A 27,111-nucleotide genomic window follows, 5' to 3' on the forward strand; every position below is an offset into this window, starting at 1 on the left:
AAAAACAAACATATAAAAGCTGAGCTCAAACAGAGCTATAAAACCCATTTGACATGTTCAGAACGAGGCCTATAAAAGGAGCGATTACTCATTTCACACCTCACAAATGCCTACGATGTGCAAAGAAATCTTTGAGCGAGAGAGAAAGGGAGAGGGAGGGCTCACACAATCTGGCTCACAACTGCAGAGTAAATCTTTATAACAGACGAGGGTGGGTGGTTAGTGGGATCCTTCTGTGTAAAAGTCGCTTTTTAGGAGCGAGAAAGGTGCATAAATAGAATGTCCACAGAGGTCTTTGTTTAAAAAAGTTATTTATTGGAAGGTTTAAACTGGATAAGGTAGCTTACTAATGCACTATAAATACACAGTCCTTGACTTTCTAAATAGGAAATAATTTAACTAACAATATTTCTGGAGAGGAACAACTAAATGTTAACAAGTACATATTTACAAATGCATTCACCACATTATTAAGGTAAGCCTATACACTTTTAAATGCATAATGTACACATCAATGATCTCTGCAACTGTTTTTATTATATTTTACAACATTAAATACTTCCACTGCAGCTTTGATACATTTTACAAAGAGCTTCTTTATGTCTTAGCCGAAGTGGTTCCCAAGCTTTTTTTTTTTTTTTTAAAGACTTAATAAAATTTTAAAGTAATGACATTAAAATAATTTTAAAACGGAACAGAACAGGACAGGGATCTTGATTCCTTGAGTGTTTTTCCTTTATAATGACCCATTTCCACCAGATAGTTGGTTGAAAGGTGCATTTCAAAGCATGTTGGAGATGCTCAGGATGTGGTTCCTCCTCTGCCCAAAAACAGTCATATGCAAATTTTAAAATAATTTGAATGAAACGTCATTTTTGTTTTCAGCGTTTTGTCACCCAACAGTTTCAACACAGACGTTGCTTATGCTGCTTAGAAAGCCCAGAGCAATTGTTCCCAGTTGACAGTTTCCTAATTACAGATTTTAATCTTTGCTTAAGCAATTCTCTGAAAATGCTGCCCTTGTATTTCTGTTATCTTTCGTTTTGTTGATAATTCTCATATTGTGTCATAAAAAAGTCCTCAGCCGTATGCTAAGAAGTAGTCAGGCATAACTGCTGTTTTAGCTTATTCAATTAGTTAAATAGAAATAAACTGAAAATGTTTATTGGAACACAACGCTATGTTAGTAGATATTGATATGGTAGGATGTCAGAAAACCAGTGCTAGCTGTTGTGCTAAAGCATAGCTAATTTTAGCAATAGAAGTCCAGACTCATCCTGCATGTCTAACTGCAATTGGTCTGGTATAGAAAGTATTCACAAATGGACATTATACAGTACTCTGTGAGCCAGCGATTCAATTAAATAGAAGTGCAATTATATGGAGCGTCAATCCCACCAACACAACAGTGTCATAGTCTTTAGACATATGGTTCTCAAACTGTGGTACATGTACGACTAGTGATAGTTGGACTGACAATATTGGTTTTTAAAAAGAAAATGTTGAAATAATTGTTTATAAGCTAAATGCAAGCACATTAGCTGTTATTCATTAAAAACATTGCCATATGTTAATTACAAAAGATTGTACAGCATTGTTTGCGACTTAGCTTAATAATACCCAAGTTGCCAGACGTGCTGAATTTAATGTCAGGGCAGCCATATTGGATTGTCAGGTTGGAGATTGTAAGCACCCACTGACCCACTGAATCCCCCCGTTGGAGATTTCAACTTTCTTTTAATTTTTTTTTGTCATCTTTAAACTCAGAAATTAGAACTTAGGTGTAAAAATGGAGGATGTATTTAAAACACATTTTTCAACCAATGATGCATTGCCAATAAATGAGAATGATTTTGTGTCCATGACACAACCCAGCAAGTTCAAAAGATCCAAGTTTTGTTCTATTACTGTGTTAAAAAGCCTAAAGGTGGTGATACTTGGAGAAATTACCAAGGTGGTATGTAATTTAAAAAAAAAAGAGAGAACCACTGTCAGAGACATTGCATTGTTGCCTATTCAGGTATGTTTTGTAGTGAACTAAAGTCTATCCAGCACATTCTAACAATAACCAACAATCATCTAGTTTACACAAGCCTCTTCAAAATTCTTCACCAAGGTCTCCACATTGGCTTTGAGAAAGTTACGCCAGACGCTACAGGCTGGCTAGCTACCTCCTCTGTGGAGGAAGCTTGGTTTTGCTCCGAGTCCGTCTCATCCAGGTCGGAGCTGAGGTCATCAGTGGAGGTGTTGGAAGTGACCGGGGACACCACTGTGCTGTACATACTCTCAGGGAGGGGCCAAGTGCTGTTACAGGCTGGCTTGTTTTCATCAAGATGCTCCTCATCATTAAGGGGCATCCTCTCCAGGAGGTGGTTCAGCAGCTCAGATGCAATGGCGGGGTCTATTCCAGGGCAACAGGACACAAACGTGTGCACATCATGCATGCACTGGATGTAACCGGCGGCGAAACGCTCCTTGGCCTCCCTGTTCAGAGCGTCCACCTCTGGAGAAAGACAGACAGCAGCCACAACGTTATTTTAAATGTCAACTTATGCATCCACCGCAGTCTCAATAGTGTTTGAGCCAAACTATTGATTGATTACACGAGCAGTACAAGTCAGTCGAAATGTTGCAACATTATGGAATTTTGGTAAATTATTGAGAAACATCATCATTAGTATTACTACCAACACATCTGCTGTTTGTGCTCCAGTCCTTTCACTGCTGCTGAAGTCCTTTGTTACGTCATCCTATCAACAGGAGCTACCAACTGAGGGTTTTGAGTACTTCTGATAATAAACCAAACAACACAAAGTATTATTTTTATTATATCATTTTTTATATATATATCATTGTTACTGTTTTCAGCAAAACTGGGTTTATTGATTATGCTTTGGTGCAACAAAACAATAAAGTAATTAAAAAATAATAATAGTAAATCAACTCATTAATCTCTTAGTCTATATTCACACAGCAGGCAAATGCGACCCAAATCCATTTTATTTTTGCCACTTGTGACCTATATAGACCTTTTTCATGTCAGTCTGAATGGCCCTATTCAGATTATTTCACTCCCACCCCCCAAAAACAATCTGATTTGTGCCACTTCAATGTGTGGTACTACATTGGAACATTTTCAAAGCATCGAAAGTCTGAACAGTCATGTCTCATTTTATCAGACTATGACGTCGTTGTGCATCATTATTCTGCACCAGAAAACGTTAGGCACAGTAAATCCATACGTAAACATTTGAACAAGCAAAGCACACTGCACAATTTATCTTGTAATATTTTTTGTTGATGTTTCTAATTGTGAAAATATACTCTACGGGGATAAACATGACTTTCTCCGTGCCGTGCATAATTTCTAACAGTAAATACATATAAATAAATAACGTGTGATTTGGTCTCAGATTGTCATGTTTCATTTTTGAGGGCTACTCTTTGTTACACAAAGTTGGTGTGCTAAAACTGTGCTGACATGCATGTCTATATTTATACATTCATAAATTTATATTTATTTCTTATGAGGATCTCAAGGCCAGTTGTACTTGTCAACTGAGGTTGCAACTCAAATGCTGGGAGCCTCTGACGAAAACATTTATCCGCTAATAATAAGAACTATATTTATTCGCGGAAGAATTATTTAAAGTTATTTACAGGGTGTTTTCGTTCGGTTCAAAGCATTTTTGTAGGCTGTAGGTCAACCTTATGTCAAACAATGATAAATAGAAGCAGAGGTTTACCTTGTGCTCGGTTCTGCAGGATGCTTTCTACATGTTTCACCGTCACCTCCAAAACTTCAGCATTCTCCATCTTCGACTGTAACTGCGGTGAGTGAAAAGCAGCAACCACTGATTGAGCTAAATGAACTCAATTAGGACACATCGACGTGAGGTCATTTAAATAAATAAATAAAAAAAGCTCACTTACGTCTGAGTCTGCGATGAGAACCCTGAGTTCTTGTAAGCTTTCATTAATGCGAGCTCTTCTTTTCTTTTCCACGAGAGGTTTCCTCATCTACAGGGAGAATACCGAGGGACAGAGAGGTCATATTTATTCATTTCCACGCTCTGTCGCAGCTACCAAAATCTCCACATCCTACCTTCCTGTCAGACTGTATTTCGCTATCGCCTCCATTCATTCCGCTGGTATTGCTGCGTATCGGAGCCATGGTTGAAGTTTGGCCAGGAGGCTGCTGGGGTGTGATCCAAAGAGCCGTTAGCTCGAGTCCGTGTGGGGGACAGATGGCCGTGCGGTAGTTGACTCCTTCAGAGAATGGGTTGTTATTGCCGAGGGGCCTTTCTGCGGCTGTATACATGGCTCATTTACATATAAATGGGTGAACTGGTTGGAAGACAGAGAGGGCGCGCAACGCCCGTACCCTTTATCAACAGGGGTCCTGGACCACGGAGCCAAGACAGGCGATGATCTGATGCCACAAACACTCTGCAGTTAGTGGTCGAACTTTATAAACTATGTATTCAGGATCACATGATCAATAGCAGTTAGTTTGTTGCACACGGCTCTTAAAATATGCAATTCAACATCAGGTTCCTTATTAGTTGCATGGCTAAGCGCTTATTGAATTGTGCTTATGGGGGACAGTTCTCACGTCATTAGGAAGTTAGGTTAATTAATTCTTAATTGCTAACAATCAGTTGACAAATGAAAACCAGTTAACTCCCGTTCAAACAGTTGTAAAGAAGGCAAAGGTCCCGATTCACTGTTGTTTTACTTTCTCAGGGTGTTTTTTGTTGTTGTTGTTGTTGTTGTTGTTTTGTTCTTTATAAAGTGTTATTTCAGTTCCTTTATTTACGTCTATTGAGAAAAGAGAACAAGAATGAACACATGACCTCGTTTATTGCCATCCAAGGTACAATGGATATATATATATATATATATATATATATATATATATATATATATATATATATATATATATATATATATATATATATATATATATATATATATATATATATATATGCATTGCAAACTCAAATATGCAATGCGGGCTTTGATGTTTGTAACTAAACTTAAGCTTGACGTCTTTAAAAGTCTTCCAGACTCGTAACCTGCGGTGGTGAGAGAATGACAAATTTACCGGCTGCTTCAAGGATCACGTTTCAAGGATATATATATATATATATATATATATATATATATATATATATATATATATATATATATATATATATATATATATATATATATATATATATATATATATATATATATATATATATACCTCAGTCCTCACTGTAGGTTTTTTGTATGGTGAACTATTCCTGACAAGTGTCGGTTACTATTAATGCATGTCACTTGTTAGCAGGAAAACCAGTGTAACAGTTGTGCTCAGTGACCATTTCAGCAATGCAAGCTAAAACAATAGATGTAGATGACATTGTATGACAAGAAGTATTTAATTTAACAACTATAAAGACCAGCTACATCGCTCCTATTGAGGTAAGGTCTTACTATTAAACTGCTGTAACAGCTCCCCCCACTGTTTTTTTTTAGGTCTGCCACACGTTTTGTTTGTTTTTCATTTTTTCAGTTTGATCAAAGCTAACTGAACTTTTTTTTTATAGGTTTGAACTGTCATTTTAATTAAGGAAATGCAACATTTCCTTTGTGACTTCTCATAATTTAAACAAGGGCTTTCTCAGTAGCATGTGAGATGGTCACTGTTGTGTATATGGTAAATATCTGACTGTCATCATGAATAGTCAGTTTGCAAGGGAGATATTCTACTGTAGCACATGAATGGCTTTTGATACCCACTGTTTGTGTCACAGATCATAGATTACCTGCTGGGGATGCTTTAAGTAAGACATGTAGGTGTAGCATTCAAATTTATCATCTGATTTAGCCTCTATTTGTTTTCACCAATTAAACACACAGATGTTTCCGTAAGCCGCCACTGATTTTTATTAAATTGCTCAATGATATACTCATCCCAGCCAGTCCAGTGTTGATTATTATAGACAGTAGTATACAGTTTGTATCTGCAATATTATCATCAACAGTAGCAATAACCTATTGATAACTTTATTGCAGTATAGCTGCTGGCGGAGACAATTTGTAACATCACAACATTTCCGGACGATAGTGTTCGGAACAGGGATGTGTGGAGAATATTCAGCTTTAAATAAAATGCGGAATACACTTCCATATTGGGATTTCGACTTCAAAGTAAAAGCACGGAGTAGCTTAATGTCTGGAAAAGGTTTTAAGCTGCTTTCTTTTCGCTGTAAAATGGGTTGAAAACCAAATTCGTTGGTGTTTTATGCGAACCAGCTCATAAATATATATAATTTAAAGCATTTACGTGCACTTTATACCATCTACGAACGTTTTAAAGCAGCGCTAGCTCTTATGTTGAAACCAACGAGGAGGCTTTTCCCTCGGTCCCACACAGCGCTCGTACGTCAGAGAAGACGCTCTTCTGATGTCACAGATTCCCGGGGGCGAGGCTGCACCGGCGCTATAAAGTCCTCCCGGTGCTGTGGATGGAAGCGCGGCGCTGATCCAGAACCACAACCAGGCAAGAGACAAAAGGGGGGAAAAAAAATACAAACTGAGCTAAACCAAAACATGGTGAAGATCACCTTCCAGTCAGTTTCGGCGCAGAAGCCCGAGAAAGACCAGGATGTCGACAAGATCACTCTACCCCAGGCTCACGTGAGTTTGCGCATCTAATCTTTCATGCTGTGGCATTTTTCTTTAGCACTATTATTATTTTTATTATAGCAAGAGTAGATCCTCCTTTGCACAGGATATAACTAAGTAGATACATGGTGCCTGGCCATGCGTTCTCCGGCCAGTAATAGGATTTAATTTTAAACCTTTAATCTTTTAATGTGCCTATATTTAAACATGATCTAACGTGCAATGAAAACCCTAATTTATTTTTGCATTTTCTGTAAATTTTACAATTTCTAACAACAGACTGAAGGGATGCAGCAGCTGTTTTGTTGAGGCAATGAGGTAAATTGTGCTGTAGCACAATGGGTCAGTGCATGCCAGTGTCAGTCTGAGGATGTTGATATTACATCATCTCATTCGGCCAGCCTTGAGGACACTGCAGATAATAGACCTGTCTGTATAAGTGTGCATTACAGATGGATGTGACTGACAGTCCTGCATACAGCATGTGCTTATAATATGTTCCCATTCTTATTTGCACTTTTGCCTCAAGTAAACTGAGGAAACAAAGAGAGAGAAAAAAACAAACTGCTGCAATTTCTGCAGCATTTGTGCCTTTCAGAGCATGTTATACCATTTCAGTCCTGCAGGGGTTGAATCCATCAGGATGAGTAGTGCGATATTTCATGTTTTTACCTTGTATTTAGAGTCCTTTGGGTGTAGCTTAATTCATAATATACTAGACATATACTATGTGTTTGCAATGAGCAAGAGTTTACCTGAAAATAGTTCATGGATACATAAAGAAGAAAGGCTTAGAAGAGCAACTGAAGATGGAAACATGTCAAATCTACTTGATAGATAGATAGATAGATAGATAGATAGATAGATAGATAGATAGATAGATAGATAGATAGATAGATAGATAGATAGATAGATAGATAGATAGATAGATAGATAGATAGATAGATAGATAGATAGATAGATAGATAGATAGATAGATAGATAGATAGATAGATAGATAGATAGATAGATAGATAGATAGATAGATAGATAGGTCGCATTGGCTCTGTCTTTTCTCAGCCTCCGTTCTTGACTCTGTCCCAGTAGTAGAATATAATTAGATATCAGTCACTGAATAGTCTTTTTTCAATCCCCTCTTCTTCTCCCAGCCCACTTTGCACTGTAAAAACCACTCAATGACGTATCAGTCATCGGAGAACACACCCCTTTTCATCTGTTTGTTTACGTCAGCTGAGGGATGTCAGAGGCAGAGTGGGTTTTGATTGGCCAAGACAGGAGGTAAAGCGTCAGAGCCGATACGCAAGACGTGTAGATCTATTAATACGTGCCTCCACCTATGCCGAGGGACCCCTCTACTCTACGCAGCCATCCTTTTTTTTTTTCTTCTATCCCACTTGGTGAGCTGGGATTTAATATCGGCAAATATGGAGCATTGAAGTAGGGCTCCAAGAATAAACCCAGACGGCCACGTGCCAGCATTTTCGTCAGAGGCTGGCACAATCTGTTCTCCCCGCTTCCGCTCTCCATGGCAACAGTAGTATGGAAGAGGCAGAAGGTTGGCCGAGAGACCGTGGGCGGGCATCTGGCGTGCTTCACTCCAGTCCTTCCTACGTCTACCAGATCTCCTCGCCTGACTAACAGCTTGGCAACTGTCTCTTGTCAGAATTAACTCTGTTACAATTCAGACTCAGTAAGGAAGAGCATGGCTCTGTGAGCTGCTACGTCATCTAGGATTCGATTGTAGAACAAAAGTGCAGCTTTGTGTGAGTTTACTGAGCTGCTGTCTAACCAGTCGTTTTTTCCTCTTCCCTCACAGGGGCGGCTGGTTCCTCCCATGAAGCCCAGAAAGCCCTTTCCAGTGGGCCTGTGCTGCCTCGCGATCGGCCTCGTCATCTTCACTCTGGGACTGGTGCTGCCTTCCATTTACATCTATCGCTTCTACTTTATGTCCCAGGTTAGTCGAGTTAAGAAACCCCCAAAACAAATCTTACCTCGAATCTTATCGAATCTGGACAATGCAACTGAAAATAAAACATGCTGACTCAGCGTTGTTTCATGACCTCACAGCAGATCCCAGAGGACAGCTTATTCCACTGCCGGGTCATCTACGATGACTCTGTGTACGCTCCCCTGAGAGGACGCCAAGAACTGGAGGAGAACGTGGGCATCTACCTTGAGGAGAACTATGAGCAGATCAGTGTTCCCGTGCCTCATTTTGGGGGCAGTGACCCAGCAGATATCGTCCATGACTTCCAGAGGGTAGGCAATAAAAAGTCTCATCCGCTTATCTAGACTCGCCGTATTTGAGTGTTTAAGACTAAATAATATTTCTTCTTGATTCATTCCAGGGCCTCACAGCCTATTATGACATTGCCTTGGACAAATGCTACATCACTGAGTTGAACACAACTGCTGTGATGCCTCCTCGCAGTCTGTGGGAGCTGCTTGTTAATGTCAAGGTGAGCATTGCAATCGATTTAACACTTGCCAAACAGGAGCAAGGACACTGTGTTCCCTCTTTACTGACTGCTTTATCTCTTCGTCTCAGAGGGGGACGTACCTTCCCCAGACGTACATTGTCCAAGAGGAGATGGTTGTGACCGGCAGGTTGAGGAACATGAGGCAGCTGGGCCCCTTCATCCACAGACTCTGCTTTGGCAAAGAGACGTACCGCCTCAGGCGTCGCAACCAGCGCCAACGTGAGTGAAATTTTGCGATAAATTATGCGCAGTATTTGCCCCGGTCACTTCCGCCTAGTTATCACCCTCTCTTAACACCAGACAATGTGAGGATGTGAGCCATGCAATGTGCTTGGGAGGGATCACTGTGATCCATCTGCATCAGAGAGTCCAATTTTGCTGTGTGGGAGAATCGGTTGTGTGACCAGAACCAGAACCAAATTGGGTCTTCCTTCTGAGCACTTCAGACAGTGTGCAATTTGCTCCTGTCACAGACATTTGTGTGTGTTTTTATGTGTGTGTTCTTGAGTGTGGGCACAGCCTGGGAACTTCCTCCTGCTACGTGAGTCACTCGTAGTGCAGTGGACACGTCCACACATTTGTGGAGGAGGTAGTGATGCGCATGAAAGATAACTCTGGCGTCGCGTCCCTCAGTTGGTGTGAGATCTTTTAGAAATGATGCAGCAAACTTCCCCCTGAGTACATATATGGATGAGACTGGTACTGAATCAAATAGGGCACCGGAGGCATGCCAGCAGCACGAGTAATATGAGGAGTTTCAGTGCTGAGCAGATTTTTCTCAACGCGTCTTTTGTTTCTCTCTCTTTCTGTGCCTCTTCCAGGTATCGAGAGGCGTGAGACAAAGAAGTGCCACAGAATCCGTCACTTTGAGAACACTTTTGTGGTCGAGACCGTCATCTGCGACCGACTCTAAAATCTGAGGCGGAAATCACAGCCATCCGACACTGAAGCCAATTTCAAACCATACCTCTTGAATTTCTTATGCGTTATGCTGCACTTTAAGAGCAAAATGTTGTCCTTTAGTTTCAGTTTTAAGAGTTTTTGTCTTATCTTTGCTCTTTTTGTTGTTGATGTCTCACTTTTTAATTCACATTGTACATGTGATGTGTTTGGATTTATCTGTGGCTTGTCTTGTAGAGCAGGAGATATTAATCTCAGTCAAATCAGCGTCAGTCTGTGACAATTACATCAGAAAACCAGACTCTTTCTTATTTTGTTAATATTTGTTTGTTGGTCATTTTTTAAATTTCATTTAAAGGGCAAAACATACCTCATGTAGTTAAGATGTTCATTTTGCTTGTTTATATCATTACCGAATTGTGTATATAACTGATTGTTCCTAAGCAATATACATAAATATATATACTGTAAATTTTCTTCTTAATATCACATTGTTACATGCATAGATTTTTATCAAAACTTGTTTTTGTGAGTGGTCACTTATTTATGTTTTTTTTTTTTCCTTTGGTATCACACTTTACTACTCCTTGGGTTATATACGGCTTTCGACTGTAATTAGTAGCAGTGCTGTAGAGGGACAAAGGGAACCAAAGTCTGCAGTCAGTGATGCTACACGTAGTTGTAAGGGATATAATATTTATATTGAAGAGTGCTTTATAGTTTAGATCACTTACTGTAGATGATATCAAAGGCAAAAAACTACTTCTTTTTGCTCTTCCTCCTCCTCACTCAGATTTAGCTGTTTGTCTTTAGCTTTCGCCTCCTCTCCGTTCTTTCTAACTCCCGTTCTCTACATTGTTGACGAGTCTTATCATAAATAACATTTTTAGGTGTGTTTATGATGTACATGTGCTCATATTTCACTGTTTTTGACACTTTATCTGACTGTACAGTCTAAATTCTCTTGTAAGATCTCGCTGCTTTAAAAATAAACAAATCAAACTTTCTTTGTCTTTTGGAGTTTTCTCACCATCGGTGAAGCACATTTAGGATCTCCTCGACAATTATTGGCACATCTGATGAAGATGTGCACAGCAGCATAAAAAAATCAGTTATAAAAACTTCAATTAGACTGAATTTAGTTTTACCTTTTAGCCCAGATTTTCTCAAAAGGTGTCTCTGATCTACTGTAATTGAAAGGTGAAGGGACAAAGCTTTCTAAATCTGAAAATTAAGTTTTTGTGGGCAGAATCAGAAATGAAGTGGTCGGAACTGCACTTTCAAAGACTGTAAGTATAATCACTCTGTCCTGCTGAAAGCAACTCAAATTATCTAATTCATAAAAAAAGGCCTTTATTTTTATTCTCAAATTGGAAGATCTGAATCAAAAGATAACTTGAGCATCTTTAAGTTTTTTTCTTAGCTTGAATTGTTGCCTTCCAGTAAATTATCCATTTACTAGAAGGCAAATATGCAACAGAAAGCTGCTCTGAGGTGCAAATGAGATATTTTTTGTCTGGTTTTGAGACTTGTTTTTGCCAAATTCTCAATAAGTGACTGTTTTGTGAACAGTTTTAATTTCAGAGTTGTTGGTCTGGTTCCAGTTTCCTTACGCCACATGCTGATGTGCAACCTGGGCAAGGCACTTTACCCGACATTGTCTAATGATCTGTGTAACAGTGTGCGAATTTGTGCACATTTATTAATGTGACTCTGGTGTAAAGTGCTTTTACGGGCTTATTTGACTAGAAAGGCTATAGATAAACTCGACCCATTTATCATTTTACCATTCATGCCAACCTCCACGTTGTGCCACTGTGGGCAGTGAGTCATAATGACCTATCTCCAAAAATGTCGCTAAACATATTCCAATTCACAGAACAAAGTCACCAAAACACTATTTTGTATAGTCAGACATATTGTGGACTGGCCTACTTAAAATATAATATAATAAATGTTGACATACCTGATTAGCTTAAAGCAAGTATATACTTAATTTATGTCAGAAAATGTCAGAATATAAAACTTTGTCCGTTTTTTTTTTTAATGCATGAGTAATAGGTTGTTTTTTTTCCCCAAGAATATATTTGCAACATGTTATTAAAAAACTAGAAATATTGTGGGATGATGTCTACAGGATCATGTGTACAGGATGTTTGGATGAATTGTTTGCACAACTAAATCATCTGTGTTGAGAAACTCATTCAAGGAGTCTATCATTTTTAAACGGCACATTTTAATGAGATTCAGGATCAAGGGACGAGTGGAGGTAACCAAAAGACAAGGGGATGTAGTTCTGGTGACCTCAGGATAGTAGATTTTCTCACATTGTTTTGCACCTGGTTTGTTTCACTTTATGACTTACGGTCATGGTGATCAGATAAATGTCATCATGCAGTCTTGCTTGACACAGTTACAACTGTTTCAAAATTTTAGGTGCTTTTACGCTGACTGTCAATGTGTGTCTGTTTAGACGGTTGGAGACTTTCTTACAACTATTTCCCAACTCACAAAATTCAACACAAATCTGCCTCATTTGAATAACATTAACTTCTTTTCCCTCCTATTTTGAAGAGCGCGGATAGGAGAAGCAACTTCTGCCTCATTATATTTATAACCCAGATGAACTGAACTTATAAGAAATTCATGCTAAAAATTAAATAGCATTCTAAAACTACTTCAGTTAGATTGATTTTCCTCCTACTGAACGGGTGTCCTTAAATTAAAGGTTGGTTTCCCCAAAATATGCAGCAGTAGTTAAAACATGTATTTGTTTTCATTTCTACCCAATACATACTGAGGGCGCTGTGCAATCATAATAGAGTAAAATGAAGTCACAGAAGCCAGAAAAACAACCTTTTGTGGTTCCCATTGCAGTTTGTACATTTATCATGTGGCTTCGATGGTTTGCTGACTGAAGGGTTTAACACAGTCACTTAACTACAGGTGGCCTCAGTAAGAGTTTCAGAAAAAAGGAGGCGAATTTATTTTAAAATCCATGTCTTCCTGTAAAGTCAAATTGTTCAACCATTATGCACATCATGAATATGATATACTAGCTTTTTAAATAATTTCTGAGAAATGTATTCTGTATTTTTAATGAGAAAGCCCAACCAAGGGCTGTAAATTCCTAAGTATAATCATTACTCCATTTTATAGTGCTGCGTTTTGTCCTGAACTCTGTGTGGTTTGCATGAAGTGGCAGAAAATAAATACGACATCTGATTTTTTAAAAGATTTTTTTGTGGTACAAATGTGTCCTCAGATTAGCCCTGTAATTAATTCTCACTGTTTCTAAACTGTGATCGCATAACAGCATTTTAATAATTATGAAACTGGCAGGCATCTCAAGCTGTCATCTAGAATGCTTTTGTTTGTGCTCGCATAAAATAAAAATTTTTCTTCTAAATGTTTATGAAACCGACCCGTAACCCATCCGGCAGCTCACACAGAAGACTGACTGCTATCAACAAATTGTTTTTAGCTATTTCATTAAAAACTTTAAAGGCCTGAAATTAAAAAGTGCCACTTAAAGTGAATTATTTTAACATATGTAGATATTAATTTTATAACTACAAACAAGTAACATATAAAATTCACTAAGCTGATGTATTAAATAAAAAATAAATAAATAAAAAAATGAAAACATTACTAAATTTCTTACCGTAATTTTCTTATTGCTGCACCAGCTTTTTCTTTTAAAATAAAATTGACATATTTCATTATAATTTTAGGGGAGTTTAATAATAAACATATTATTTATTTATTACTCTGTTTCAGTCAGATGGTAATTGTGCAATTAACGAGAAATGAACAGAAACAAAGCTTTCTGTTAAAATTTATTCCAAACAGACAAACATTTAAGAATATTTTTGTAATCCGAACACAATGCTCTCTATTATTTAAGGCTCAGTTTCACAGTTATTTCTTCGACAAATCAGTCATACTACTTAAACCATTTGTAATATACAGAAAGAGCAAAAATAAAAATAAAGTCAAACAAGTTTTAACTATTTGTTAAAGGGTTAATGTTGGTAACCAGCTAGCATCAATAAATGTTTAGTGTGCCATTGACACCTATTCATTTACACAAAAGATTAAATAAATAAAATCTACAGTTGCTTCTTTAAAATATCAAACAAGATATAGCTTTCCCACTTGAATTATTTGGGTTTTTTTTTTATGGGACATGTATTCATTTAGACAGAAAAACCAAAAGTTTAGTAAGCATGTCAAATGAAATAATATTGTTTGATGTTTATCAACTGTGATTGTTTGGTCTTGTTTTTAAGAATTTTTTTTTTTTCTTTTTTGACCGCTGATCTTGAGAATCAAAACAACAAAGCTCTGCAATGAGCCACCTGTGAAAGATTTAAAATGATTCATACCACAAGTCAGTTTCTCATCAGGGAGTGAGAAAGCAGAAAGTTTTCTCAGCCATCTCTAAAAACAAAACCAAAAAAAAAAAACAACTCTTTTATCATCTGTAGTGGAAGTGTTTTTCCTTGCTGCCTGTACTTTGGTTATTGGCGCTCTTTGAGGTTACAGATGCGTCAGGTGGCTTACTGCTCCTGCTCGGTGGTTAATTATCATTGCAGGCTGACCTGGTTCACTTCCCGTTGCTTCACATGCCTGCCAAACCTTTTCAAGAGCCGCTTGCTCAGTTTGTTTTACTGCCCAGCTAAAAAAAAAAAACAAACGACAAAACAACAGTGAACATGACCCAGGCCGTCGCATACACGTCCTATCTTTAGCTGTTGTTCTCAAGCATTCAGACCTCTGAAGTGCTGGAGTTTGCTCTCCTTTGGCTCAGTCTGGACATCTTGAAGTTGTTTTTCGTGTTTTTCACCTCGTCAGCTATGAAGTAGTAGCACAGACCATCCAAGCAACAGGTGATGTTGGACAGACACATGGCCGTCTGTAAAAACATGCTTATACTTTTCATGGAGCTGCAGTCCTCAATCATTTTCTGGTGTACCTGAAGGTATGCGCAAAAGTTGAATATTGTTATATCCAACTGAATGGTATACTTTATATGTTTTTAAATTTACACATAACCTCATAAATTTTTTTGTATTTATGGAAGCCTCACGAGTAGTTAATACTAAAGACATAATCCTGAAGAATGTCCTTTTTAAATAAGTATTTTGAAAAAAGAATCACACAGTGCTAGGGTTCAGTTTAATTTGTATATATTTACCAGATCTAGAGTTTGACAGTTAATATATGTATTTAAGGGCTATGTTTATACTCATAACAAATCTCCACTAAGTCACATAAAATGTATTCATGTGCTTTTATGAATACCATAATAAAATAAGTGTGATTCCAAAAGCAAGTGCAACGTTGACATAACAAACGATTCATATAACTATTTTTCAAATAGAATCAAAGGTTGTTGATGCCTGCATGGACGTATTTTGAAACCTCACGACGACGAATGAAAGCACCCTAGACTGAGTCATTTTTCAAGTGTCTAAAATAGTAAAGCTGTAAGTCTACTGGTTTGTCATAAAGAAATGAGGTGGTGAGACAAAAACATTTCATGTACACGAAACGTTGATTTTGTCTGCTAATATAAAATAGTTTCCTTGACATATCCTTCGAATCAAATCTTGATTCAATTAAACATTGTCAGCTTTGTCAGCAGTCATTCAATTGTAAAATTATCTTCTGCAGATGTTTAATTTTAGATATTTACCCGTCGAGTTTATAGAAAAATCTTGAACTCTGCTGCATAGAATTAGAGTTTAATGTTGTGTGCTTTATGGCTAAGTTCACGTTGTTAATGCAAAATGTGTCTTACCAGGAACTGGAGGAAGATGGCCAGGTGGCTCGGGGTGAACGGCACCAAGAAAGCGCACAGGCCGCTGTAGATGATCTTCACGCAGGCCTGGCTCTTGGTGCTCCGCTGGCCGGACTCCTGGAGGGTCCAGATGATTTGAACGGAACAGCAAACCAAAGTGAGCGCAGGCCCCAGGAAACCAAATATTTGCAAGCAGATGATCACTTTGGGACTCCAGCCATTTTCTGAAAATCGATGGAAGCAGTGGAAGTGTTCATCAACTTTTGTCCTGAAGCTGAAGGTGACTGGAAAGATTGCAGTAAATGCCAGAACCCAGACCCCCACACAAGTAATGAGAGCCGCCTTGGGGGAGCGCAGCTGCTTGGCTTTGAATGGGTGACATATTGCCAGCCACCTATCAACGCCTATGCACATGATCATGTAGATACCGCCGTATGTTCCGACAAAATAAAGGTTTTCCAGAAATGAGCAAACGTGCTGGAATTCCTGTGGCCACGTCTGATATGCAGCGTGCATTTTGAAGGGTAGAGGCAAGAGGAGGAGGAGGTCCATTAGAGCCAAGCTAGTCATGTAGATGGTTGACTCAGTCCACTTTCGGAAGCACAGGCAATAAACCAGCAGGGCCGCCAGATTAAGAAACATCCCCATTATGAATATGGGAATGTATATGACCAGCTCCAAGTATTTCATTTGTTCGTCCACCTCTCTGGTTGAGCAGTTACTGCTGTTGTTGCTGCAAGGAAACAGGTTTGATTCAGTTTCATCATCTTTGCCAAGTATTTTCAGACTAAACATTTCACTGTGAAAGCTTCTTTGAGAAGAATGTGCCGTATCTGTCATTACGCTTCGTTCCCACACTGAACATTAAAAATAAACCATGCCAGTGAGGCACCTGAAACTTCTCAGATGTGTGGGTATGCGAGCTGCGGGCTTGCTTTCTGTGTTTCTGTTATCAAGACCAGACACAGCGTAGCATGGGAACTTTTTACATGTTACTACTTTCATCTAGATTGGCGGTGTAATTTTGAATCAGAGCAACAGAGATCTAGATTGAGGTAAGTTCTAATTTGTGGTGGAAATCACCTAGACATCAGCATTATGAATCTGCAGAATCATAATTAAGACTTTATTGAGTGCGTGTTTTCATCAGGAGTCGAGTCAAGCCTTAGACTGACGCTCAGTGGAATACGCTAAGGGACTGATTTCCTTTAACGTCGCACTAGTCTGCTGCCAACGGCAGTGGCTCAGGTCATGTTATCACACAGCAAAGTTATTTTTATTCGAAGAAAAGTAAAACATTCTATCAACAGACAAGTCTAGTATAAACGTATGACTTATTTGTGGTGTTTAAATGTTTAAAATTAGAAACCATAGGACACTATTCTTGCAGAAGCAGCATACCAAGGTGACGAAGATTGAGTACTTTTCAGATATATATATATAAACAGAATTTCTTAGACAATTAATCTTGCTAAATTAAGTTCTTTGCATGTAAATTCTTACTAACTATAAAATAAACATTTCCGTCTACCTTCCTAAAACACACCAGCAGGTAAAAACAGCCACCTAGCAGCTATGCATGAAGAGTTTTACTTGCTTTGTTTTTAATATAACTGTACAATATAAAAATTGAAATCTAGTCTTGCTCTTACCTCATGATTGTCACAGAGGAATTTTGCTGTTTCTTTCTGAACGTCTCTGCTGTGCCAGACAAGCTTCTGCTTTTCTGCCTTTTGTTGTTTCATCACCACTTCCTGCGCAATGCCACACATGTATGTTTGCTCAGATGTGTGTTTTTTTTTTTTTTTTTTACTGAACTTGTCCAGCAAGTCTTAAACTGTCACACTCAGTGGTGCCAATGTAAACGATCACTTGCAAAGTGACAAAAAGGTTAAACTGTCTGCACAGATAGAAAATCTAGCTGCCAGCAAATATGTTTTAGAAGCCACTTTTCTCTTGTCTCAACCTATTGTAAATGTGTGTTACTCAACTGTTGGTGTATCTTTTCCACTCTTTGTTGGAGAAAAAAGACATCTTACAAAAATGTACGTTTCATATATATATATATATGTAGCTATATATACATAATTAATCTGGAAAGGAAATTTCTATGATTTAAATTGCTGTTTACAACATTGCTGTTTATTTTCAAGAGGAGCTTCCAAAGCACCATATCGTGCACACTTTCCACTGAAAACCACAAAGCTCAACTAGAAGTACCAAGCACTTATCTCAAACCAGCACATTGAAGTCAAGGTGTTTAAGGCTGGATTAAAGTGAGGAAACGAGCACCTGACTGTAAGCGCCAACATACCGGTGTTACCCTCAATTCAACAGCAGAAAGCTACGAAGAAAACAGGAAAAAGCTAGGAATATCAAATTGAGGAAACATTGGTTGTTAGTAAATGACACCGGTTTCCTATAAATTGTTATGCTTGTGTTTTTGTTTTGGTTTTTTCTGTGTTTCCTCAAACTGGAATTTACATCTCTGCATAGGTTGTTGTTTTGTTCTGCTAATACTGAAACATGTGAGCCTTAAACATTTAATATTTCTGTGTATTAGTTCATGTATGCTTTCATCTTTTCTTTTCTGCTCAGTTTTACCTTCATCTTTTAACAGAAATGAGTGATACAGTGCGAAAGAGGCCTCACTGTGATTTCTGTACGAGTACATGGGCTGGCACTTTGTCTGCAGCTTCCCATATCAAAGGGAATGAGTGAGCTCTGAGCTGAAAGTGACTATGAGAAGCTGCAGAGGCAGATTTTTGACTGTGATTATATTTGAGGGTTTCTTGGTTTCAAGGGTTGAAATGACTCGACTGAATTTTAAGTGTGAGAATTTCTCTGCGCTCCTGTTCAGTTGCCAAAAGATGGAAGTCTGAGCTTCCCAAAGCAAGTAGACTGAGGAAAAATCCTAACTTTGACAGTCACTGAAGGTGAAGCTTTAAGAATTACCTTCTCTTCGAAAGACGCTAAGAAACTTCTTCTACGTACTGAGGTGAGTGTGCTCAGCACGCTGCCATCTGCTGCTGTGAACAGGGTACTGCAAATGTTCTTTTTTATTAATCCAAATTCTGACTGACTTAAAAGTGCTTCATTTTGTCCACTTTTCTTTCAGATTGATATTTTTTTGCTTTTCTTGACTTATTTCATATTGGACAATCAAACAGACTAAATTTGACTGGACTATATTTGCATGTATCCCTATATTTCTGGATAATTGGAAATCAGTTGGAGCAGTTTGCTTTACAAAATTTTATGATATGACATGTTATAAATAGGTGTTAAATAAATAAGTTATATTGAACCAAAAAAAAATAAAAATAAACAAAGCTATTTCTATGGACAGTCGTAAAGACACATACTATTTTTGTGAAACTGAATATTAGAACAACTTTTTGTATATTGCACATTACTCAATATCTTTGTTTTATGGTTTGTTTCGGTAAAAAGTGCATTTGAATTATAAAGTAATCTATAATTATTATTATTAGTTTTGCTATAATTGCGACTACCTTCTGTTATTTTATTCCTATAATTCACAGGTGCAGTAATTCACGGTAAAACTGGTGTGTGCTTGGTTCACTTTTGTCTTCTGCCATTATTACTTAAAAAAAAACTTTTTAAAAATGATTTAGTGTTTTACTCATTTTACTTCTTATCTTGCTACTTTACTTAAAATGTAATTGTGTTTATAATGCTGTGACATCTGGGTTTACTTGAAATACATTTAATTGAATTAAAACAAACAGGAATAATCAAAAAAATACAAAACATTCTCTAGAATTGTTGATATTCACTTGTGATATGTAAAAAAAAAAAAAATACACACTCACCAGTCAAAATATTTAATTGTTTTTATATATCCAATGAAAAATAAGTAGGTGGCATCTAAATGGTTGGCTAGAAACTCTGAGACAAATAGAAACAAATACCAGGTTATGGAGTTAAATTTGAACACAACATTCATCCAAAGTCTGACTTTATATTTATTCTACGGAAACATCCAGTCCACAATTTCTATGCCCTAAAAGGATTAAAAGAGATGTTTTCTTCTTTTTCTTAACTCCCCAGATGTTTCCAAAGGACAGAAGTGTCTAAACTTGTTCTGAGTTTTTGTGTTTGCTGCCACAAAGGTCCTGTGAAACCCGAAGAACTAAGCAAAGCAGTGTTCATTTCAAGACACTGTAAGTGAAAAAAAAGATGTAAGAAGTTATGGACAACAATTAAGACACTTTTATGAGTATAATTACAAGAAAGGTAAAAAGAGCACAACCGACAAATGCACCATCTTGCGATAAGCACTGGTAGAGCCAGCCAGTATTTATGATTCATCCACGCCGAGAAGCAACTGGGGTGTTTTATTTTTAGTTAACGGACCTGCCACAATTTCTAGCTTTCAGGGCACAAAGCATCTCATCTCAAAACGAAATACGAGGGGGCGAGCTCAGGGTTTGATGAGAAAGACAAAAGAGAGAGACACAAACACTCATGCAATACAAACACACACACACATGCATACAAAAAGGGAGATGCTTTCTTTCCCTCTAGGAGGCTGTGAATTTCCTGATAGTGATGACGATGAGTGCGAGGAGGACTGACGCTCCCAGGAAGACTGCAACAACTATGGCAGTGATGGCACCCGGTCCCAGAACTCCTAAACACACAGAGACACAAACATTAACTTGTAATTTTTAAATGATAATTTAAAAAATTAATAAAATAAAAATGGACATAAAGCTATCAAAACTAACTTGTCCTATGGAAATATATAACTGCCACCTTACTTAATCACTAACTTACTCTGATTGTTTTGGAAAGCTCAAGTTTAATTTCACTAGCCACAACAATAATGTTATCAATTAAATTATCTTTGACTGAACCTATCTGGAAACATGACGTAAGTTAAAAGATAAAACAAAAACACACCATATTCTGATTTAACAAACTGACAGTCTGGAAATGTTTCATTTGGGTTCACATAAACATTTCTAAGCCATCATCCACCATCTGAGGAAAAACACGGAGCAGATTTCCCTGAAGTGTCCAGAACTCCACCGCCACATTGAAAACTCAAACAGGAGATCAAAAAACAGCTGAGAAAACATTAAAAGAATTGCAGACCCTAGTTTCCATAAGTAAGGAGCGTTTAAGATTCAAAAATGGGAAGGGAAAAAAAAAGAAACTGAGCAACAACGGCATCTATGGAAAAGCTTATGGGCAACTACTACTGCTGACCAAATAATAAAACAAAACAAGAAAGCATGCTCCCATTTGACAAAAAAACATCTTTATGAGGAGAAGACCATAGAAACATATTTTGTGGTATGATGGGATTGAAACTGTATTTTTAGAAGGTATGCATCTAGTTACATAAAAGTATAAATCATTTCAAATGACAAATTCTGCTCACTCTCAGAAAACATTGGAGGAAAATGTCTGCTCTGTTTGTAACCTTTAGCACAAGTACATTTGGGTCAACCACATATTTCAACGCAGAGATGTAAAAGATTCTTTGCAAATGGCTGATGGCAGCTGTTGCACCAAAAAGTGACACAACCTGTTATAAGGTCAAGACAGTCAAATATATTTTCATATAGGGTCAGGTGGGTTTGGATTGCTTTATGCCACTAATAATAAATTATATTCTAATTTAAAAACTGGATTTTGTATTTACTCGGGATATTTCTGTCTATTACAATGTGTGTGAAGGCCTTAAACATCTAAGTGTGATATAACAGGAAAAGAAGAAATGTAAAGGATTCAAAATTTTTGCTGCAATGTTAGGGGACTAAAAGTGATTCTGTATGCTGGATCAATACAATTTATTTAATTTTTTACCTTCGTCTTCGTCCAGGATCGGAGGCTGCGTGGGGTCTTCAAAATCAAAGGTGTAGGTCTGCCCTGGGTTGTCCAGGAAATGGCTCTTGGTTGTAACTTCAGTGATCCACACTGGTGGATCTCCAGACATGGCATCCTGGTGGTCCCTGCTGGATAAGGCAGGGTCCAACACTGTCTCTGCACAGAGAAGGTGGGGAAAAAAATAACAACACATGCTTGTTCAGCTAACTGCAGAACTCATGATGAGGTACATCTTTATGCTAATGGGCTTTTTTGTCAGCTCTGGGTATGAACAGCAGCTTGCATAGCCTCTTCTGTGACTCTTTAAACAGTCGGTTTCTTGTCTAGACGAGCTCCGAGTATAAACGTGTCTTTGTAATGGATGGACAGATTCTCAGGTTGACCCACAGGTACCCTGTTGCTTTTTTTTTTTTTCATAAAGGCTCCATTAAATTTCCGAGCAAACAAACAAACAGACTGTTGGAGACGGTGAAAGAGTCAAATTCTGTGCTTCTTCCTTCCTTTTCTTTCTCTCTCTAACTGTACAAATTTGGTCTTGTCTGACATTCCTCTGCTTCAAACACGCGACTTTTCACACTTCAGTGGGAGAGGAACAAAAGCTGTTTCTCTGAGACACATTTTGATGTTTCCTAATGCAACAGTTAGAGTTATGCTTATGAAAATGACGAGATAAAGGGTAAAAATAATTAACCTTAACGGTTTTTTTGGTTGTGGCGTCTACCATCGCTGCAGTAGACGAACATCAGAACAACTTTGCTCTTAAACTCCAAGGGAAATGTGGAAAAGTTTTAATCATTCCAACTGACAAAACAAACCCTTCAGGAGGCCCACCCATTCAGACACCAAGTAATTAACTTATCCAGTTCTTGACTACACGCATTCCAGCGCAACCATAATCAAAATATATCGTCATTCAGCCTGTACTTTCTGTTAAACGGGCTCGATTTTTATTATCTAATAATTCATAGCCTTAGTCATAACCAAATGGAGGAACTAAAGTGCGTGACTAAGATGGCATAAAGATTTTAAACGAGATATCAGATGTGATATCTGCCAACATTCTTAACTCCAACTTTTGATGTGAGTATTTTGATGCAGTCGTGTTGACTCTGAGCTGTGAGCAGCTTCCTGTCCTGCGGCTGGCTTTGGGTCTGGAGGCCCAGGCTTGTGGCCAGTTCAGCCATCAATGAGGCCTTCAGCCGACGACACAAAAGGCAGCTTGTGCGGCCAAACGGACCAGCAGCCTTCAACCAGTAACAGCCGGACAGGCCAAAAGCAGGTACAGCCTCGGCACTGGATGTCAAACAAACTTTTTTTAAATTTATTTTTATTAAATAGACCCTGTGTGTTAAAATGGCTTCTGAACTTTGTGATTGAATGGAAGCACGAAAGAAATTAATCAAATTATGTTTTTCGTACTTTCTAGCTGTTTGTTTTTATGAGAGGAGGTTTGCTCGAAACTTTCAGTGGTGAAATAATAATTTAATTCAATGAGTCATCAACTCTACATGTCTTTACTTGTGCAGTTGCAGGTCAAATTAACCTATTAAATATTACACATATAATACAATATGCAAAATGCTTCAAAATTACACAAAATCATGATGTTCATAACTGTGTAACTTTAAGCTATTTTCAATTATTAATTACAATCTTTGAAATTTGGTGTATTAAAAATGACTGCTAAGGAAGTTATTTCCCTACTATCTCATTCTCACTTGCTAGTGTTGAGAAAAAGGATTAATTTTACTGCTTAAATACAGTTAATCTACGACATGTGTAACAGTTATGTATAATACTCTTATTTGGAACAGGTCTCGTCTGAGATGCAGGGCCTTTTCCTCCCCCGCTGACAGACAGAGCAATAAAATTTACATTCCGATAGAGCAGGAGACTCTTTGGCGCCTCTCCCCGTACCTGGCACGGCCCAAGACGAAGTGGTCCCCCCCCTTTTTGCTTGGACAAAAAACAGACACCTTTGCCACAATGAGGGGAGTTTTTTCAAGTTCTCTGAGGGCTGAGGGAGTTTCTAATTGGTCAAAGAACGGAGCGCCTTGACTGCATATATTAAATTGAAGGAACACCCACTGACTATAAAAATTTGGGTCAATGCAGAGAAAGAGATAGAGCGGCCGCTATTTTTGCTTTTTTGTCTGTGTTTCATGTTCGTTTTGTCTTCCCCTTGTGTGTCTTTATTTTTTATGAGAATAATGCATATCTCTGTTCCTCTGCAGCTTTGTTGTTCATTGTTTTGTATGAGATTAAACTCTGTGATCTGTGACGTCAACACGCTTTGTTGTTGTTTCGTTTTAGCAGCACGCCGTGACGTGGCCCACGGAGAACGTCACTCGCCGGTCCCGGGCAAAATTAAAAGAGGAAAAGAGCCAAACGTTTTGTCCAAAGCTAGCATTAAATGATCCTCTTTTTTAATACTGGCAAATGACTAGCTTTTAATTTACTCTGTTTTGGTGTTTTTACCATCTTTTCAGCAGGTTATGTAGTTATTTTTTACCACTGTACTGAATTCATCCATCCATCCATCCATTTTCTGTTCACCCTTGTCCCCAATGGGGTCGGGAGGGTTGCTGGTGCCCATCCCCAGCTACGTTCCAGGCGAGAGGCGGGGTACACCCTGGACAGGTCGCCAGTCCGTCGCAGGGCCTGTACTGAATTCAGTAGCTTAAAATTATTTTGCACACACCGGCCATTGATTTATTGTATTAGAGTTGTTTATGTGCTATATGTTAATAAACCAGAGCTGGATTATTGTTATGATAATTATTTGCTCATAATCCTTTGTAAGACAGGTCAGTTTTGGTAGCTTTTTTTTAGCTAACCCTTGTTCATTCATTGCTAAATTTGAAATAATGTTTTTTGGGCTAGCTCAAGCGCTTTTTTGCAATCTTTATGTACCCATTTTAAAATGTAACTGTTGCTTTTAACTACTGTTTTTATTCTTAAATATATATAAAAAAGAAGAGAAATTGTTGATAATTACAACATTTTAAGGTGATTTAAATGGTACTGAAACAGTTTTTTTTGTGTGTGTAATTTTTAAAGTGCATCTGTTTAGTTGCTTATTTACTCCATTTACCAATTTTAGGCATATCTATGTTCTCTTTTGATGACTTAGCCACGTAGCTTATCTTGAATTGTAGCCAACCATGGATTAGTTTTCGCTACAGTGGCAATTTTAATTGTCTTTTGTTTTAGCTAGTTAAACTACTTTGTTGTAAATGTTAGTGTGCCTAATTCCAAAATGTCACCATTATGTTTAGCTAATGTAAAGTATTTCGTGAACTAATTATATTAGTAGCAATTATAATAAAGATGGCTTTGTAGTTGATGATAATCTAGCTATAATGTCTGTAGGAGAAGTAGCTTAACTGTTTATTTATTGCATTGGGGTATGTTTTGTCTTTATTCATAATGTCTGGTTATGAACTTCTTTCCAAATTGAAGCACAAAGTTAGCTTTGATTTGAGCTATTTCAACTTACTTTTCAGATTGCTCAAAATTATTATTTTTTGCTTATAAATGTACATATTGTTTTGATAACGTTATGCTAACTACTTAGCATATCTACTCTTGACATACTTTAAAGAATTGTTGTGCAGCGCAGTTCTCCTAATCTCAGCAAAAGCACTGCAAATTTAACGGGGATTATGTTCCACGTATACAGCGCTTTTTTTCTGACACCCACACATGATTTTGAGATCGTTATCTAGCTTTTGGTGATTTTGTTATGCAAAGTGAAAAAAGTAGATAATTTCACCACCATTCTTCTGATTAGATTATGGCCCAGTTTGCCTATTACATACGCATTCTCTGGATCACGGCAACCCTCCTCCTGTTACACCTTACAAATCAAAAGTTATTACTTGTTAAAGCTTGGTAGACTCCAGGGGAGGAGGATTTCAGACAGTGGAAGCACAGAAAGCCATTTGTTGGTACCTCTGGGCTCCTCCATCAGGATTTCACACCGGCCAGAGAGATGACCAAGAGTCCAGACAAGGGTGTGTGAAAACTAACCTTACAGAACCTTAGAAGTACTAGGCAATGCATCCACAACATAGAACTGGTCTGTCTCCTGGATTCACCCTTTTTTTAACTACCACATGTTGTGCTAAAGTTTTCCATGGAAAAATATGGAATTCATTGTTCATATTTTATTTTGTTAAAAAAAAAAGATATTTGTGTTGTAGATATGGAGTGATAGATCAGTTTTTTGAATGGTAATCATAGCTAAAACATGGAAAATTATTAAACTATGTTGCCTAAGATTTCATTGCATATACAAGATGTCGGTTTGCTTCCTCGTGCTGAATCAACAGATGAGGCTGGAAGTCACACTAAATCAGATGTTGTGGTTTAGTCCCGTGGCATTACATTACTGGATGGTGGCATTACTGGATGGCAGCCATCTGCGCACATGACAATCGTGACACTCACAACAAATCCCAGTATGAAAAGTAAATGAGAAACAAAAACTATCAACAATCAAAATCAAAAGATTCACTGCTGTGCTTTAATATTTCTTTAAATTTTTATTAGGGTGACGTGGTAAAGAAAATACTTTTTCCTACGCGAACAAGTTGATGCTGAGGTAAATGTTTCCCACGTTATAAAAGTCTCTAAAATATCAACCGGTGGCAATCTGAATCACTTATGCTCAGGTTGAGCAAGAAGGAAGTGATTTTTTTTTTTAAAGCTTCATACGAACATCAGGCCTCATGAAAGCAACTGAGTCATCCTGACTATCACAGAGCAGCTTTCACAGCTTTAACAACCACATCATTTACTTCTGTCGATGCACGTAAAGGGGCGCGTGAATAGGAAAAGAGGATTAGGAAATAAAGGGGCAAAATTCACACACCTTCAACTTAAAAACGGCAATTAAAGAAAAGTATCTGTAGTGTAAGAGAAAAGAAACTTGGCAAACTCTTAAAGGGCAAATTGAAAGGCTGAAAAAGCAAAACCATTATGTCTTTTTGGTACATTTTCCACTGAGCATTTCCAGAAGGAGGACAAGATCCCCCCTGATCACCAGCATGAAACGATAACGGAAATAAGGTTTACCTGTGTGTGCAAGAACTGACAGGAGGCTGAAGAGGACCAGGACAACCCTGCAGACGCTGCTGTGAATCATGGCAACTGCAACAGTTGAGCGTCTTCAAAACGCCTCGGGCTGGAGCTTCCAGAAAGTAGCTGACCCAGGAGGGGAGGAAAAGAGGAATACAGGAGGGCCGTAAAGGGAGAAAGGTCCTGAGGTAAGGCGGTGAGAGAAGAGGTGGGGTTAGGTGTGTGCAGGACTGTCCGGACAGTGTGCACTCTGTGAAAATGCACAGGGCCAACCCACCCTAAAACACCTCTGAATGAACAGTTCGG

At 38.0% G+C, this 27,111-nt stretch overlaps 4 protein-coding genes across 5 annotated transcripts; 1 reads left to right on the forward strand and 3 right to left on the reverse strand.

Moving 5' to 3' along the window:
• Positions 1-323: 323 nt before the first annotated feature.
• On the reverse strand, positions 324-4,844 carry LOC102221016 (transcription cofactor HES-6-like). Its single transcript, XM_005796089.2, has 4 exons — positions 4,106-4,844; positions 3,934-4,020; positions 3,747-3,828; positions 324-2,503 (listed from the first exon to the last, which is right to left on the reverse strand). The coding sequence occupies exons 1-4, from the start codon at positions 4,319-4,321 to the stop codon at positions 2,109-2,111; spliced, it is 780 nt and encodes a 259-aa protein (XP_005796146.1). The 5' UTR covers positions 4,322-4,844; the 3' UTR covers positions 324-2,108.
• A 1,542-nt stretch (positions 4,845-6,386) lies between these two features.
• Positions 6,387-11,061, forward strand: LOC102221014 (integral membrane protein 2C-like). 2 transcript variants are annotated; one of them, XM_005796009.2, is made up of 6 exons: positions 6,387-6,687; positions 8,492-8,629; positions 8,743-8,934; positions 9,024-9,134; positions 9,224-9,374; positions 9,977-11,061. In XM_005796009.2, the coding sequence occupies exons 1-6, from the start codon at positions 6,601-6,603 to the stop codon at positions 10,066-10,068; spliced, it is 771 nt and encodes a 256-aa protein (XP_005796066.1). In that variant the 5' UTR covers positions 6,387-6,600; the 3' UTR covers positions 10,069-11,061. The 2 variants fall into 2 exon arrangements, with proteins under 2 accessions (XP_005796066.1, XP_023191904.1); XM_023336136.1 differs by lacking the exon at positions 6,387-6,687 and adding an exon at positions 7,690-8,365.
• Positions 11,062-13,887: 2,826 nt separating this feature from the next.
• On the reverse strand, positions 13,888-17,603 carry LOC102221280 (G-protein coupled receptor 55-like). Its single transcript, XM_005796090.2, has 4 exons — positions 17,514-17,603; positions 15,862-16,594; positions 14,833-15,033; positions 13,888-14,736 (listed from the first exon to the last, which is right to left on the reverse strand). The coding sequence occupies exons 1-4, from the start codon at positions 17,516-17,518 to the stop codon at positions 14,716-14,718; spliced, it is 960 nt and encodes a 319-aa protein (XP_005796147.2). The 5' UTR covers positions 17,519-17,603; the 3' UTR covers positions 13,888-14,715.
• A 2,090-nt stretch (positions 17,604-19,693) lies between these two features.
• Positions 19,694-27,050, reverse strand: snorc (secondary ossification center associated regulator of chondrocyte maturation). Its single transcript, XM_023335106.1, has 3 exons — positions 26,803-27,050; positions 21,703-21,879; positions 19,694-20,518 (listed from the first exon to the last, which is right to left on the reverse strand). The coding sequence occupies exons 1-3, from the start codon at positions 26,870-26,872 to the stop codon at positions 20,409-20,411; spliced, it is 357 nt and encodes a 118-aa protein (XP_023190874.1). The 5' UTR covers positions 26,873-27,050; the 3' UTR covers positions 19,694-20,408.
• Positions 27,051-27,111: the final 61 nt, after the last annotated feature.

This window comes from Xiphophorus maculatus, chromosome 6, assembly GCF_002775205.1.
Source record: "Xiphophorus maculatus strain JP 163 A chromosome 6, X_maculatus-5.0-male, whole genome shotgun sequence".
Taxonomy (NCBI): domain Eukaryota; kingdom Metazoa; phylum Chordata; class Actinopteri; order Cyprinodontiformes; family Poeciliidae; genus Xiphophorus; species Xiphophorus maculatus.

Excerpts from the sequence above, each read along its gene's own strand:
- LOC102221014 (XM_005796009.2), top strand. The coding sequence starts at position 6,601 with ATGGTGAAGATCACCTTCCAGTCAGTTTCGGCGCAGAAGCCCGAGAAA. Across the intron at positions 6,688-8,491 it reads TCACTCTACCCCAGGCTCAC|GGGCGGCTGGTTCCTCCCAT; the intron begins GTGAGTTTGCGC and ends CTTCCCTCACAG. Across the intron at positions 8,630-8,742 it reads GCTTCTACTTTATGTCCCAG|CAGATCCCAGAGGACAGCTT; the intron begins GTTAGTCGAGTT and ends ATGACCTCACAG.
- LOC102221016 (XM_005796089.2), bottom strand. The coding sequence starts at position 4,321 with ATGTATACAGCCGCAGAAAGGCCCCTCGGCAATAACAACCCATTCTCT. Across the intron at positions 3,829-3,933 it reads TTCTCATCGCAGACTCAGAC|TTACAGTCGAAGATGGAGAA; the intron begins GTAAGTGAGCTT and ends CACTCACCGCAG. Across the intron at positions 2,504-3,746 it reads CCTGCAGAACCGAGCACAAG|AGGTGGACGCTCTGAACAGG; the intron begins GTAAACCTCTGC and ends GTCTTTCTCCAG.
- LOC102221280 (XM_005796090.2), bottom strand. Across the intron at positions 15,034-15,861 it reads CCATCTTCCTCCAGTTCCTG|GTACACCAGAAAATGATTGA; the intron begins GTAAGACACATT and ends GCATACCTTCAG. Across the intron at positions 14,737-14,832 it reads CAAACTCCAGCACTTCAGAG|CTGGGCAGTAAAACAAACTG; the intron begins GTCTGAATGCTT and ends TTTTTTTTTTAG.
- snorc (XM_023335106.1), bottom strand. The coding sequence starts at position 26,872 with ATGATTCACAGCAGCGTCTGCAGGGTTGTCCTGGTCCTCTTCAGCCTC. Across the intron at positions 21,880-26,802 it reads GTCAGTTCTTGCACACACAG|AGACAGTGTTGGACCCTGCC; the intron begins GTAAACCTTATT and ends TTCTCTGTGCAG. Across the intron at positions 20,519-21,702 it reads GATCCTGGACGAAGACGAAG|GAGTTCTGGGACCGGGTGCC; the intron begins GTAAAAAATTAA and ends CTGTGTGTTTAG.